The sequence below is a fragment of the Marmota marmota genome, unplaced genomic scaffold (assembly GCF_001458135.2).
Source record: "Marmota marmota marmota unplaced genomic scaffold, marMar, whole genome shotgun sequence".
Classification (NCBI taxonomy): Eukaryota; Metazoa; Chordata; class Mammalia; order Rodentia; family Sciuridae; genus Marmota; species Marmota marmota.
Genome location: NW_025999853.1, coordinates 28,639,033 through 28,654,289, shown reverse-complemented (window position 1 = coordinate 28,654,289; position 15,257 = coordinate 28,639,033). Strand labels below are relative to the sequence as shown.

Here is a 15,257-nt window from a genome sequence, read left to right as displayed (position 1 = left end):
GTTATCCTATTCTTTCTAATAATGTTATTATTTTAAGTTCTTGTTCAATTATTTAAAAAAATAAAACATTCTAATAACCAATAGTATATATGGATAAGGGCTGGTGCTGTAGGTAGAGCCTGTCTAAAAGAATGGGATACATTGACTGCCCATGTCATGAATGGAATCAAGTTACTTTGGTTTCAACTTGAGAATCACTTCTTGAAAAACTTCTCTTTCTTCCTTAAAATGTTTCAACAGTGCGAAGATCCAAGTGAAACCATAAAACCCTGTGAGGCACATCAAAACAAATTTCCTTATGCCAAGAAAGAGTGCTCCATTTTGTACAGTGATGTTTTTGCTCCCTGTCGCAATGTGGTAAGTTAATACTTAACTAAAATCTCAAATTTAAAGAGGTACCATGGTATCTCTAATATAGAGATGAATGGGACAGATAAGTTAGCTATTCATCAGCTTTTCAGATGTACTTCCTAACTTATCTCTTAGTGTGTTTTTCTGAAGAAGTGATGCTAAATGTTGATTTGCCTTTTCTTGCACTACAGCTCATTTAACAGCATGCATTTATGCATAATATTTGTTATAATCTGTTCTAGTTCATTAAATATTATTTTATACAGCATTTTCTGAGCAGGAGTATCAATTTTATATCTGTCTATGGAAAATAACATCAAATGGTTTTAGAAGCACCTTTTAAGATGGAGTATAATTTCTTCAGAAATTTCTAAACTTCTTCCCTGCATAATAATTTTAGGTCCCATTAGAAGTTTAAAAAGAAGTTTCATACATTTGTAAAAATCAAGCAACATTTCTGTTGCAAAACCCACATGCTAGCTGTCTCAAGGAAGGCACTTGTGTGATTTTTGAGTTGTGAGCTGAGTTAGCTGCTCTTCTTTCAGAACATCATTTTTACTTGAAAGAACAAATGATAGACAAATTTGGTTAATCAGACAAGGATATTTGACAGATATTTTCTTGAAAATAAGTGAAACAAGTCTGTGGCTTCAAGGAAAATATCTGATGGTATTTGTTGTCCTTAATAATATTTGAGGTGGAAAATAGAATTTTGTAAAGCTTGAATCCACTGCTGTGGGTTTATTATATTTTTGTTAGCTACTTAACAATTACAATGAAAATAAAACAATTAAGTAAATAGGAAAAAATTTAAAGAAATTGTCGTTGTCTTTTGTGGTCACTAGGATGTTGCCTAAAAGGAAGATAAAAAGAAAAAAAATCACGTAAAAATACAAATGTAAGTTGTTGAATATGCACTTTTTAAAAAACCAGGCAAATATGCCAATAATGAAACAATAAACTTCCAAAAATAATAATATAAGATCTTAATATGTTATATTGTAGATGGTGTAATTATACTTGCTATTCTTATTACTTGTCTTCTAGTTCTTTGATATGACATTTGCCTAATAATTCTTTTCTCCTTTTGGCAACATGGAAATGTGAGATAATGAGAACTCTAGGTGGCAGTGTTAAGCTTATAATGCCAATCTTAAAAATGTACCAGTTTTCTTTTGAGTTTTAATCAGAGCACTTATTGAAATTATGTCATGTTCCACTTCATCTTCAGATTGATGTTACTTCTTTTGCCAAAAATTGCCATGAAGACACGTGCAACTGTAATCTTGGTGGGGACTGTGAATGTTTATGCACTAATGTAGCAGCCTATGCTTATAAGTGCTGTCAGGAAGGGGTGTCTGTCTCCTGGAGATCCTCCACGGTGTGCTGTGAGTACCCTACTTGGAACGTGGTCAGGTAGAAAAGTTTAGTAAGTTCTATCTTAGTTGTTTTATCATAGAACTAATTCCATGGAACTCATGGAAATGGAATTAATTTTAGATGACCCAACTTTTATATTCGTTTGACAATCACAAATTACCACAGCAGAAATTTGAGATAATGTTTCTGTTGTGTTTGACTGCTGTCTCTGCAACATTTGAAGTATGAATTAGATCTCATTCTCAGAGAAATTGTTTATGATTTATGATTTCAGTTCCCTTACACCTGTGAAATGTCACTATTCTGATCATAAGAAACATGTTTTTTACCAAATGTGGTTTTTAATCTTTGATTTTTGTATTAATGCTTTAGAGTTATATGTAATATTGGGGTTTATTTGGACATAATTATACAAGTATAGAGTATGTTTTGTGAAACTCTAATTTGCTTTCCAATTTGACTACTTTATTTACTTGTGAAGGTTGTTAGCTATCTGAATAGATTATCATTTGAACAGCTGTAGCTGAAGTTTCTATATTGTTAGGTGCATTTGCCTACCTTTCAAATAATCTTATGAACTTTAGTTAATTACAACATATCACCTTAAGGAACCCTCTTCACTCAGAGGAAATTCCTAAATAATTATGTCATTCTATGCTCTTTCTTGTGGCTATTGATAAACAAATGGCCATATAGGTTAAATGATCAGTTTCTTATAGTGTAACACTTATTCTTCTTTCCCTTTTAGCACTTGATTGTGAATACTACAATGAAGGTATGTGACATTTTAATAAAGAATATCACTATATTTTTCTATTAGATATATTTTTAGATTAAAACTTTTTAAAACAATTTGTACAGTGAACTCAGTATAAATAGTTAATAATTTGGCATATAACCTTATAAGACTTTAAATTTCAAAATTTATCTAAATTTCTGAGTATTCATGTTAAAATTTAACCCTGAAAAATAATGAAACAGTACATAGCTTAAGTTCTCAGGACTAAGAGATTTTCAACAAATAGTTTTTGGATAATATAAATAAATAAGTAGAGCTGATTCTTTTCTTTTTTTTTAAGAGAGGGAGGGAGGGAGGGAGGGAGGGAGAGAGAGAGAGAGAGAGAGAGAATGAGAATTTCAATATTTATTTTTCAGTTTTTGGCGGATACAATATCTTTATTTGTATGTGGTGCTGAGGATCGAACCCAGGCGTGAGCACGCACGCCAGGCGAGCGCGCTACCGCTTCAGCCACATCCCCAGCCCCTGATTCTTTTCTTAAATAAAAAGAATAAAAGGCATACACCAAATACATACCTTTAACCACTATGTATAAATATGGACATTATTTAAAAATCTTCAAATTTCATTTTTAATCGACAATAATTATGTGTGTGTGTATACATATTTACAGTATACAGTGTGGTGCTTTGATACATGTCTACATTGTGGAAAGATAAAATCAGTCCAAATGGCATATTCATCACTTCAATATTTATCATTTCTTTGTGGTGTGAACATTTTAAATCCCTTCTTTAATCTATGCAGCCTTAAAAAATCGCAGCAAATTCTGTCATTCGTAACAACATGGGTGAATCTAGAGGATATTATGCTAAGTAAAATAAGCCAGCCAGAGAGAGAAATACCATATGATCTCATTCATATGTGAAATCTAAAATAGTCAAACTCAGAACTAGAAAGCAAAATGGTGGTTATCAGAGCTGTGCGGTAAGGGGTGAATGAGGAAGGCAAGAGATATATATTGGTCCAGACTACAAAGTTTCAGTTAGATAGGAAGGATAAATTCTGGTGATCAAATGCACAGCATAAGACTAGGACTGTAATCCATTTTTTTATTTTGTTGCAGAAATCAAACACAATATTAATGTGATGATAACATAAAGAATTTATTTTACCACCACTGTAGGAAAACATAATAATTTACTTACCCCAGAATGGAAACTTATTGATAGAATGATAATGAAAATCTAGCCTTACCAAACATCCTGATTAATGATGAGAATCTGAGAGGGTGTGCTGCCTAAAGCTAAGACATAGAAGTAAGAAGAGACAGAATTATATCCTCAGTGAAAATGCCAGAAGATAGCAGAGTAGGAGTCTGCTTCTTGTCAAACCTATTTAATTAAATAGCCACCAAAACCTAATACAGACAAGTGAGATGGTTTAGGGAAGGTACATTTTGTCAACTGGACAAACTCTGAACTCACAATGGATGGATGGGTAAGTTAACATGGTAGTTACAGAGAAGTTGAATCAAGCAACCAGTCTGTGGCACTTTGGATGACTTTTGAGCCAGGGAGGGATCTATCAACTATAAATGTCTAATGAAGGTTAGATAGATACATTTGCAGAAATAGAGATCATGAGTTAAAAATAAAAAGGGAATTTTAGCATTTGGTTGTTTTATTACATCTATGAAAGTTTGAAAGTTGAGGTGAATCTAATATTTAAAAAAAATCTGTAGTAGTTAAAGAAATTCTAACCAAAAATATTTCTTGTTCAAGATTTTAAACAGAAGCAGACACACAAATGCACACAAACACTGTATATTAGTCCTTTGGATTCCATGATTAAAATGAAATTGGGGAGGAGACATGGGAAAAATTGGAGGAATTTTGTTGGGCAAAGAGGAGGAAGAGTGGGGAGGGTGCATGGGGATAGGAAAGATGGTGGAAAGAGATGGACATCATTGCCCTAGGTACATGTATGACTGCACATATGGTGTGACGCTACATTGTGTACAACCAGAGAAATGAAAAGTTGTGCTGCAATTGTGTACAATGAATAAAAAAATAAAAATAAAATGGAATTGATTGCCTGTTAATGATAGCAACAGTAAAAATAGCAATAGATTTTGCTGTCTTAACTACTTTTTGTATATCATATAAACTTCCAAATATGTTATTATTTTATTACTAGCACTTTACAGAAGAGGAAATTGAGGCAGAAGAGATTAAATAGCTAAAAATGTGATTAGCTGGAACTTGTAAACAGTCTCACTTCAGAGCCAATGAGCCTGACCTCTGTGTACCTTGTGTAGTGTTGTAGGGATGAACACCATATACTTTAATCTCATGTTCTACATAATGTGCGCACACACTGACTTTAGAAAATGCTCCAGTAACTTCCTCACTGAAACATTCTTATCTCATACAACTCTGCTGTGAACGTCTCCATCTGTGCCTCTGTACTTTCTGACATTTCTTTTGCAGACCATTGGACACAAAGAGTCAGAATTTTCTTTGCATGCTGAATCACTATTGCTTACTACTTGGTACATTTTGCCTTCTGTCAAGTCAGCTGCACTTCTAGTGATGGTTCTGTTTTCTAATATGCTAGAGAATTCTTTAAACCAGTTCTTCTAGTTCCATTTTAAACACCAGATTGATCATATCAGAAGGTGAACACTAGGCATTTGGCCTTCATGATAACACTGGTAGGCTCAGCGTAGTGCCAGGGGCACTGTGATCAAAGTAATAAAATGTAATCCATGTGTCATGTGGAATAAGAGTTTGTAAAAACATTGCAGTAGAGACAGATGATTAAAGGAGATTATAGAATTGTGGAGGCTCTTGATAATAATCATAAAAAGAAAGTGGTTTTGAATGACTATTCTTGATTTGTTTTATTCTAAACAATGTCACAGCTGTTTTGTAAACTTATCTACTTTTCTTCATAAACTTATCTACTTTTCTTAGGACATTAAGTACTGATCTTTCTTTATTTACCATATGGCAGCTACGATTATTAAGATAGTTATGTATTTAAGGGAAATTATAAAAACAATTATTCTGTGGAAGAAAAATTTTAAAATAGTAGGAGAATTCAGAGGTTACAGAAGAGATTACTTCAATAAGCCTAAGCACAAAGATTCTACATAATATATTCATGTTCATTATTATGGGATTTACTTAGAATGTGAAGGTTTTATTATTGTTATTGTTGTAGGTGAGGAAGGACTTTGATATCCTGGTAAAATTGTTTTGCAAATTTTTAAAGTTTAGAATGATTTTATTAGATAGGATTGCTTATTGCTGTGTTTAAAGAATCACTGTAGGAATTTATTGCTTTTAGTAGATAGTGAAATTATATTCTTCCTGCAGAAAAAATAATGATAAGGTCAGTTACTTTTGTTTCTGAATTGGTGGTGAAAATGCATGAAAATATTCCAGACGCAAGGTACCAATGAATGGGGAGTCAATTTTAAAGCATTAAGTTTTTATATAAATGGATTTCTTCCATGACAGTTGTCTCTTGGGGCTGCTGTAGTAGAGGCATCTGCAACAGGGTGAAAGGAGGTTTTGTTCAGCAGTCCATCTCCTTTCTCATTCATCAATTGAGTGTCCTTGAGGGTGCTTCAAGCCCTCAAGTGACTGTTATATTTATGACTTCTTCATTTTGACTTGTATCTCATTATAACTTGTACATTTATGTACTTATTGATACATTATTTACATATTTACACAATCTGCATATTTATAAATTGAAGTACATTTGCATCTTGGGAGTTTAATGTTATTTTGCTCTTGTTATTCCTAGAAAATTAGTCGTTAGGTAGTGAAAACATTTGGTCTAAATTTCTTTGGCTCTTTTATGTTTTGACTCACAATGTGACACTGTGTGTAATGTACATTTGTAATAAGGAGTTGAGTCCATTGCTGCAGGCTCTAGACACACTCTTCAGTGTAACTGTTCAGCCATGCCTTGGTGTGGGAACAGTTTTTCAAGTCCCCTTCTCTACTCAAATTATCTGAGTCCTCAGCAAGATTCTTGTTCTATGGTGTATGTTTCCCAGCTGTTCCATGGTGACATGTACCAGATGAAGTTAGTGAAAGGAACAACCCTTGAACATAAGTTGTCCTCAGAGTTTCTCCTCCTCTTGGTCTGCATGATAGAAATTTTGATCCTCATACTTGGATGACTACTTATCCCTTCAATCTAATTCCCTCTTGCCTTTCCTCAGGCCTGGTTTTCAGTCCTTAAGGAGAAAAACCCTGTTTACATCTGTTGAATTTTTTCCTTCTTCTTCAGGGTAGGCTGGGAAGGTAAAATTGTGCTTGAGATAAAAATGAGAGAAGTGGAAAGTGAAATATATCAAGAGTAATAACAATCTTTTATGATATAATCTAGTGCAGGTATATTGACATTTAAAATAACCTATAGCACACACAAGCATATACTCATGCACATATATCTGTTAAAAGTATACAGACAGTAATTATATAATTTAATATTTGATGATTGAGAAGATGCTTCAAAGTTTTATAATACTCAGTTATGTTAAGAATACTAAATGACATAGAAATTGGGGTGAAGTCAAACTGATTTCATCATAAAATATAATTACATTTTTTGAATAGCAATGAAATCATTTGTCACTGATAACTTATCTTTATAAGAAGAAGTTTGCAAAAAAATCACTCTTGAGTTTCAGGCTTGATTCTATATTAATTAGTTTTTAATGGTTTGAATATTTTCTTCCTTGTTGGGAACTATTTAAGTGCAATGGGAAATAGTAGTTTAAGTGTAAAGACCTTTGATTTCTTGATTGAACTCAGTCTTGCTTTCTCTTTTTTATAGATAAACCTCACTGGTGAAATTTAGTAATTCCCAGAGCAATAAAATGTTGTCTATTATGACTATGTATTCTTTAAATACATTGGCACTAAGGAGAGATGATTTTTGGAGGACTGTCATAATATGTGGCTGTTGATACAGTTAAACTTATTTTGTTTATTGAGGATAGATTAGAATCTTGAAATGTTAGAAATGGAAAGTCACCTAAACAAATTTCTTCATATAGGTGAGAAAATCTCAGGCTCAGAAAGCATAAGTCAATTGTCTATCCAATTCTGTTTGACATATACAGAGATAGAAACGTGCATGTATGTATTCGCACATACATGTATACATATTCATGTGTATTTACTGTATATCCCAGATTATATATTTGTAAATATGTATGATATATTCTAAAGTATATTATTGAAAAAAAGAGTTCAGTTATTTTATTAGGGATAAATTTTTAGTTGTTCAACATTTTTGGAGTTTTTTTGTTATTAAAACATTTTATTGAAATAATAAATTGAGATTATAAAACCCTATGCTAATTTGTAATTCTCCTACTTGTACTTATGTAGGGCTTGGAGAAGGACCATATATGCTGGCAAGTTATGGACAGAGTGGCCTTATTCTTGGTGCCAATATGACTAGTAGGAGCATTTTCTCTTTGCCAAGAAGTAGTATGCATGGCAACTTATTTTTTAATTTTATGATCACGCCAGGCCTTTTTAAAGAGAAGGCATCATGTAAGTATAATTGAAAATATTAATTTAGTTTTCTATTTACAGATTTTCATTATTCATTAAGCAAATACTTGAGAATTTTATATTTTGGATATTTTTCTAGCTTCTCTAAAGAGTACAAATATGACATTAACCCATGAAACACTATCTCTTTTGCATGTAAAATAATTTGTTTATCTAGTGGCATATTTTTCTTTTAACAGCAATTTGTTTTGAGTTTTTGGTGTCTAATAAAGCACAGCTTACATTTTTTTTTCAGTATTAATGACAGAACTTAATTTGAAATTTTTGAAAGTCCATCCACTAATTCCTGACATTTCAAGGATTTTAATGTCAGATCAAAGTAAAAGAAAAAATGTATTTGATATCAAAGAAGTTAAATAACAAGTGTATATATCAGAATGTAGACAGTCACTGAAATAGCACATGATTCTTAGCGAGTCTCATATGTCCTGGGTTATTAGAACCCGATCCTACATTTACTGGTTGCACTTGCAGGTCTGTACTTGGTATCTAGTTGACTGGTAGTAGGTTCCCTCTGGCCCAGTGACGCTAGACTATGTTGTTACTACTATGTGCTTGACTTAGAACCACACATGGCATGTTGTTTAAGTTCATGAATAAATTTTTCAATGAGTGAGTCCAATGAATCCAACTTAATTTTACTTATTCCAAGAAGTCTTCCCAGTCTCCAGTTAGGATGAATTCTTTTAAAAAGGAAATTTTTGAAGCATCTGCCACTTTCTGAAGTTTTAATTTATGTTGGACACATTTTTTTTTCTCATACAAAAATTTCTCTTTTCTTTGAATCTTCCAGTGCTCACCAGAGGGACTTGTAGATTTTTACCACACAATAAGTGCCTTTGAAATAAAATTGAATATGATAGAGTTCTTCATTTTATGATTTACAATGACTAATGTTCTTGAGAGAAAAATCCAAATAATGTTTATTTCAGAAAATTAGTCAAATATATTAATTAAAAAAACTTTAATATGATAGATTTTACGAATATAAAGAAAAATTTTAAAGCACAAAAAGAATGTTCATTCCACAATATTTTGTAAAGCCTAATTGCTCATTAGTCATTCAATCATCTTTTTGGAAATAAACAATAATATTGGGTAAATAATCTTTTCTTGATGCAGAAAAATGTCTTGCAAGAACATCACTCATTAAGAATGCAGAATTATTGAAGTTTCTAAATTGATCTATTTCTCTGTTTTCTCACTGTTTTCTATCATCCAATCTACCTGTTTGTAGATTTAGTGCACTTAATAATGTTAAACTTGCAAATACAAATATACTTCCAGTTAATCATTTAGTTCCTTTTTGTAACTGTATATTCTGGAATCCTCGTTGATAGCTCTGTTTTCCTCCCAAAAGGCCTCATAAATTATTTGAAAAATACAAGTCACTCAAGATTGATTTTGGGGTGGAGAAAGCTATCATTGTTATTCACTGCATTTAAAATACTATGTTTTCATTTAGAGATCTCAGAATTCATTTCTGAAATATTTGAAATTGACAATATGTATGGCAGTTGCATGGTAGTGTTTTTTCAAGTTTATAGGTACATTGTATCATGTACTTATCATGTGCTTAGTGACCTGCCTCCTCCTGAGACTCCAAGGAGTTGTCAAAACACTGCTCTGTGTTTTACAGCTTTGGCACTTGTCTCCTTGGAATCTGCTGAAAGACCCAACTATTTTCTGTGTGTCCACAATGATGACACTCTTAGGTTGGAGCTGTGGGAAGCAAACTCAGCCTTTCATCGGAGAGCAACATTTTTCCACCATCAGAGCCTCTGGATTCCTGGTTACAGTGCATTTGAATTATACAGCAAGAAGGGCTTTTTCATCACATTCACAGACTCCAGTGTCAAAGCATCAAAATATGATGATTCTGAAGAATTCAAACAGTCAAGTAGCTTCAGCATAGAAGGTATGTTCCCAAGATCTCTGAAAATAGAATAGAGAATTTATAGTATGAAGAACACTTATTATTTTTTTATTTGTTGTTTTTAGATATACATGACAGTAGGGTGTATTTTGACATACTATATATACATGGGGTGCAACCCATTGCAATTTTGATCCCATTCTTGTGGTTGAACATGATGTGGAGTTACACTGGTTGTGTATTCATATGTAATCATAGAAAAGTTATGTCTGATTCATTCTACTGTCTTTCCTATTCTCATTCCTCCTCCCTTCCCTTCATTCCCCTTTGTCTAATCAATGAACTTCTATACTTCCCCTCTATACCCTCCCTTGTTATGGGTTAGCATTCACATATCAGAAAGAACATGTGGCCTTTTGTTTTTTTGGGATTGGCTTATTTCACTTAGCAAGATACCCTCCAGTTCCATCCTTTTACCTGCAAATACCATAATTTCATTCTTCTTTATAGCTGAGTAATATTCCATTGTGTGTATGTGTGTATAATTAGTCAAATATCTCAATAAAAAACTTTAATTTGATATATTTTACAAATATAAAAATTTACAGCACATAACAAAAAAGGATGTTTATTCCACTTTTTTAAATCCATTCATCTATTGAAGGGCATCTAGGTTGGTTCCATAGCTTGGATATTGTGAATTAAGCTGCTATAAACATTGATGTGGCTTTGTCACTATGGTATGATGATTTTAAGTCCTTTGGGTATATGCTGAGGAGTGGGATAACTGGGTCAAATACAGGTTTCGTTCCAAATTTTCTAAGAAATATTCATACTGCTTTCCAAAGTGGTTGCACTAATTTGTAGTTCCATGACCCATGTATGAGTGTACCTTTTCCCCCACATCATCACTAACATTTATTGTTGCTTATATTCTTAATAATTGCCATTTTGACTGGAATGAGATGATATCTTAGTATAGTTTTGATTTGCATTTCTCTAATTGCTAGAGATGTTGAACATTTTTTCATATATTTTTTGACATTTGTATTTCTTCTTCTGTTAAGCATCTGTTCAAATCCTTAGCCTATTTATTGGTTGTGTTATTTTTTTTGGTGTTAAGTTTTTTGAGTTCTTTATATATCCTGGAGATTAATATTCTATCTGAGGTGCAGGTGGTAAAGATTTTCTCCCATTCTGTAGGCTCTCTATTTACCTTTTTGATTGTTTTTAATGGTAGAATCTTTTTTTTTGCTTTATATAAGTAGAGTTATATGTTGTTAAATAAGTTTCTTAATATAGCTATCCATCAGCTTATTCATCTGTATAACTGGAGAAATAAGAACAACCCTAAAGAAAAATTTATGGCTATTACCCCAAGTATTCTACAGTACTGTCTGGACTTTGGGATTAGAACTCACCATTTCTTGATGCCTGGTGTTAGTATCTACTTGTTACTTTTTCTTTCCTAGAAGGCAACTTCTGATTAGTTTCATTGTCAGTGATAGGGACAAGATGTTTATCTCTGTCTTTTGATTTCAAGGGTGTCTGGTTCTATTGACCTCTAGAGAATTTCCCTAGTTTAGCAAAAGCCGGATCTTGTTTCTGTAGAGCCTTACAGCAATTAAATTGCTAGAGGTCTATAAAAATTGAAAGAGTTTCAGAAAATAATCTCACTTCTTTATACAATATTTAAAAGTCATGTTCTGTTTTCAAAATCCAAGAGATTGATTCCACCTTAAGTCTCCCAAGCAAATTATTTCATCTTAACCAACTCAACCCCCAGAAGCAGTCTCAGAGGGAGAACCCATTTCTATTTTGCATAAGTTCTCGAAAACCTCTCAAATCTTTGGATTAAAAAGAATTCAAATTGGCTTCAAAAGTTTGCCTATTGAATAGAGTACTTGTATTCCATCAAAGGTTCTAAGTCTGGTGGGAAGTTTTGCACAAATCTAGCTGCCAGAGTTCTACCCTGGTGAGGGTCTCTAAGCCAGGCAAAAGGAACTCCAAAACTTCTACCACTGGGATTCTTAGTTCTAGTTTGATAAAACAGAGGTCCAACAGGATAACTTTATTTCATTTGTATAGGCAGCAAGAATTAACAGAAGCCTAGGGTCCTCAGTGAACCAGTGCCCCAAGGCTCAGGAAAATTGTCAAGGGCAGATGGTGTCTTATTTGTTCATGAAGCTGCACTTCAGCTGAGGGACCCCAAATGCAGTCCACTCTGGCTTCTGTACTCTAAGGCCACTGGCATTGCTTAGACAAATTTTCCTCTTTTAGGTGGGAGGGAGATGGAATCTGGGCTGTCCGGATAGTTCCTCTTTATCTCAGAATGGTACATTCTCAGAGCATTGTACACTTATTGTAATAACTGCAGGTGGGAGCCAGCTAAGGTCATCTGGGGACCTGGCCTTCTGTGGTGTGCTCTTGAGAAAAAGTCACTGGCATGCCTACACCTCATTGCATAGATCACATATGATCATTTTACTTGAATTTACTTAAAATTAAAAGTTGAAGTTTACCAGCCTTTGTTTTCCCTTTACTCTAGAAATTTATTCTATTAGAATCAGACCCAGCAGGCCTGCTTATGACTCAGAGAACTGCAGCTAATGGCATCATCAGAATTTCAGAAACTGATCTTTGTGGGTTTCCTAAACCTAGGAAACTCTGGTGGGATGCACTATCCTTTGTCTTAGGACTAATCCTCTCTCAGGATCCATGAGCCCAGGAACTTAAGATTAGTTTAGATGAATAGTCACTCTTCAAGAAGTCTTATTTTCTTTGCCATACTTGAATTTTGTATCCCAAGTCCATGAACCATACCAGTGTCTTGAATTTTCTCCCCTCTATGTTCTTTTGTTCAGAGATAATTTTGAACTACTACTGAGGGGCTTCTCTAGGATGTAAAAAGAGGAAGGTATTGGCAGTTTACAGGAGAAAAATCTTCAATCAGGGCAGGTGTTATAACTATAAAAATGTATTATTCAAATCCATTCATTTATTCTTTAATATTCAAATAATATCATGTACAAGGCGAGGTACTAAATTCTTACTCCAGGTTTGTGGTTATGACCTATGGGTTTGGTTTTGCCATTTTCCTAATTGTTTGAAGTTGGCAAGTCTCTTTGTGGCTTGAAGCCTTGATTTCTTCATTTTGAGATTGGAAATAATATGTACACAAAAGGGTTCTAGCAAGGATAAAATAGAATAATGGAAAAAAAATTACTTTGCAAAAATTAAATTGCAAAAAAGTGGTGTCGGCACTTTATTCTGATATGAAAATCAGTTAAAACTCATTAAATGTAGAGAAAGGAAGATTTAGAACTTTCCTTCTTCCAACCCCTTCCTTTTAAAACTCTTTGGGAGATAGATTAATATTTAGATATGTCATCTGAGCAAGAAATGCTTTGGTCTTCAAGCCATCAAAATATTTTTATACAGTAGCTTTGATATCATAAACTATTAGTTTTTAAGCTGTGCGTTAAAAATGGATACAGTCTAAACCTTTTTTTCCCCAGAAATCCAGGCAGCAGTGCCTTACAGGAGGATGTGTGAATGGAGATATGAACCTTGTGCCTCTCCCTGTTTTAAAACATGCAGTGACCCTGAAGCATTAGCGTGTAAATTCCTTCCACCGTAAGTAATGTTTACCACTAAATAAGCAAATTCCAATATTTACAGTCCTCTGGTCTCAGTAAATTTTGTGTTAGATTTTAAAACATTCTCATGAAAATTTATGTATGCAAAATATACTAATTTATTTATTTATTTTATTTTGATGAAAGACAATTGTTGAGGGTCTGTTATGTGTTAGGAATTCTTGCTGCCAGGGATACAGTATTAAACAGAATAGATAAAAGTGCCTGCCCTCATGAAGCCTGTGCATTATTAGGTTGAAGCAGAAAATAATCACAAGTGTTAAGTATATAATGAAACATATTGGTAGATTACAAGGTGTTATGGAGAAAAAAGAAAGGAAGGTGAGGGAGACAGAGTATAAGGTGTGTGCATGCGTTTGCTAGATTAACTTGGTGGTCAGGGAAGAATACACTGACAATGACATCTGGTCAGAGATGGGAAGGAAGCAAGGAATCTGATCTGAGAACAGTTCCTGGCATGGGAACATGTCTGGTGTATTTGAGAATTAACAAGGAGGACATTGTTGGAGCAAAGTGGATAGAATTGAGTTGTAGAAGAGACCACAGTGGTAGGCAAATCAGATGAGGCCTTGCAGTGTGTTGTAAGGACTTTGAGTAACACAGGAAGGCTTGATATATTTTGGACAGAAGGCTTGATATATTTTGGACAGGAGAGGCACAAGATCTATTTATATTTTTAAAAATTAGTTTGGCTGTTGTATTGTGAATGGGCTGATGGGGGCGGGAGGACAGGACAGGGAAGAACTGGTCAGTTACACAGACAACAGAAGAAGGGCATTTGACTAGGTTGGTAGCCTTGGGCAACAGTGAAGTGATGAGATTCTGGATGTAATTTAAATTTAGGGCCACAGGGGGTGCTGGTAGGTTTCATGTGAGTGAGGAGAGGAAGAAGAATTAAGGACTCAAATTTGGCCTCAGCATTTTTTGGGTAAAACCATATGTAGCTGCCACTTTTGTAGTCAAAATTGGTCAACTATTGGCAATTTCATATAATTTGATTTCATAGAACACTGTGTTGCTAGTTGCTGAGATAAGAACAATGTCAGGAGGAACAGCTTAGAGGAAAATTGTAGAATCTTCTTTTGAGGATATTGTATTTGAGACTGAAAATTGTTCATTGAATTTAGTGACCTGGATACTAGGAAGAAGCAAAGTAGAATCAGAGCATGTAACCAGCATTTTTTAAACAGAGAGTTTGCTGTAAAGGGGAACAGTAAATGGATCAGTAGGAGGAGGGAATATTTTTGAAAGCATCATTTTACATGAAATATCTATGAACTTTTACTCTTGGTGAACACCAGCTTTCCAGAACATCCTTAGAGAGAGGAATGCACTAAGAAACAAAGGCAGATAATGACAGTACAATGGGATGAGGTCTAGAGAAGTAAATGTAACAAATAGCATATTATGTGCTTCAGCAGGATATAAACTATCCTGTAAAATGCACAATCTCATTCCATTTGCAGAGGAGAAAACTAACTGAGGCACAGAGAAGCTACACAATTTGCTCTAGGTCACACAGTTTGTAAGCAGGGAAATCATGCTTTGAACCACTATGCCCTGTTGTGTGTCAAGTTCTATAGAAGAGGGAAGGAAATTATATTTCCTTTAAAATAAGAACAACCTCCCCCCCCCCCCCCCCC

At 33.9% G+C, this 15,257-nt stretch overlaps 1 protein-coding gene across 4 annotated transcripts in view; it reads left to right on the top strand.

Moving 5' to 3' along the window:
* Otogl (otogelin like) overlaps window positions 1–15,257 on the top strand; it is a 124,998-nt gene that overhangs the window by 71,575 nt on the left and 38,166 nt on the right. For all 4 annotated transcript variants that reach the window (XM_048804626.1, XM_048804619.1, XM_048804614.1 and 1 more), the window contains 6 exons: window positions 241–357; window positions 1,583–1,739; window positions 2,480–2,506; window positions 7,891–8,058; window positions 9,719–9,997; window positions 13,474–13,591. In XM_048804626.1, coding sequence (XP_048660583.1) covers window positions 241–357; window positions 1,583–1,739; window positions 2,480–2,506; window positions 7,891–8,058; window positions 9,719–9,997; window positions 13,474–13,591 — 866 coding nt within the window. The remainder of the gene's footprint in view (window positions 1–240; window positions 358–1,582; window positions 1,740–2,479; window positions 2,507–7,890; window positions 8,059–9,718; window positions 9,998–13,473; window positions 13,592–15,257) is intronic.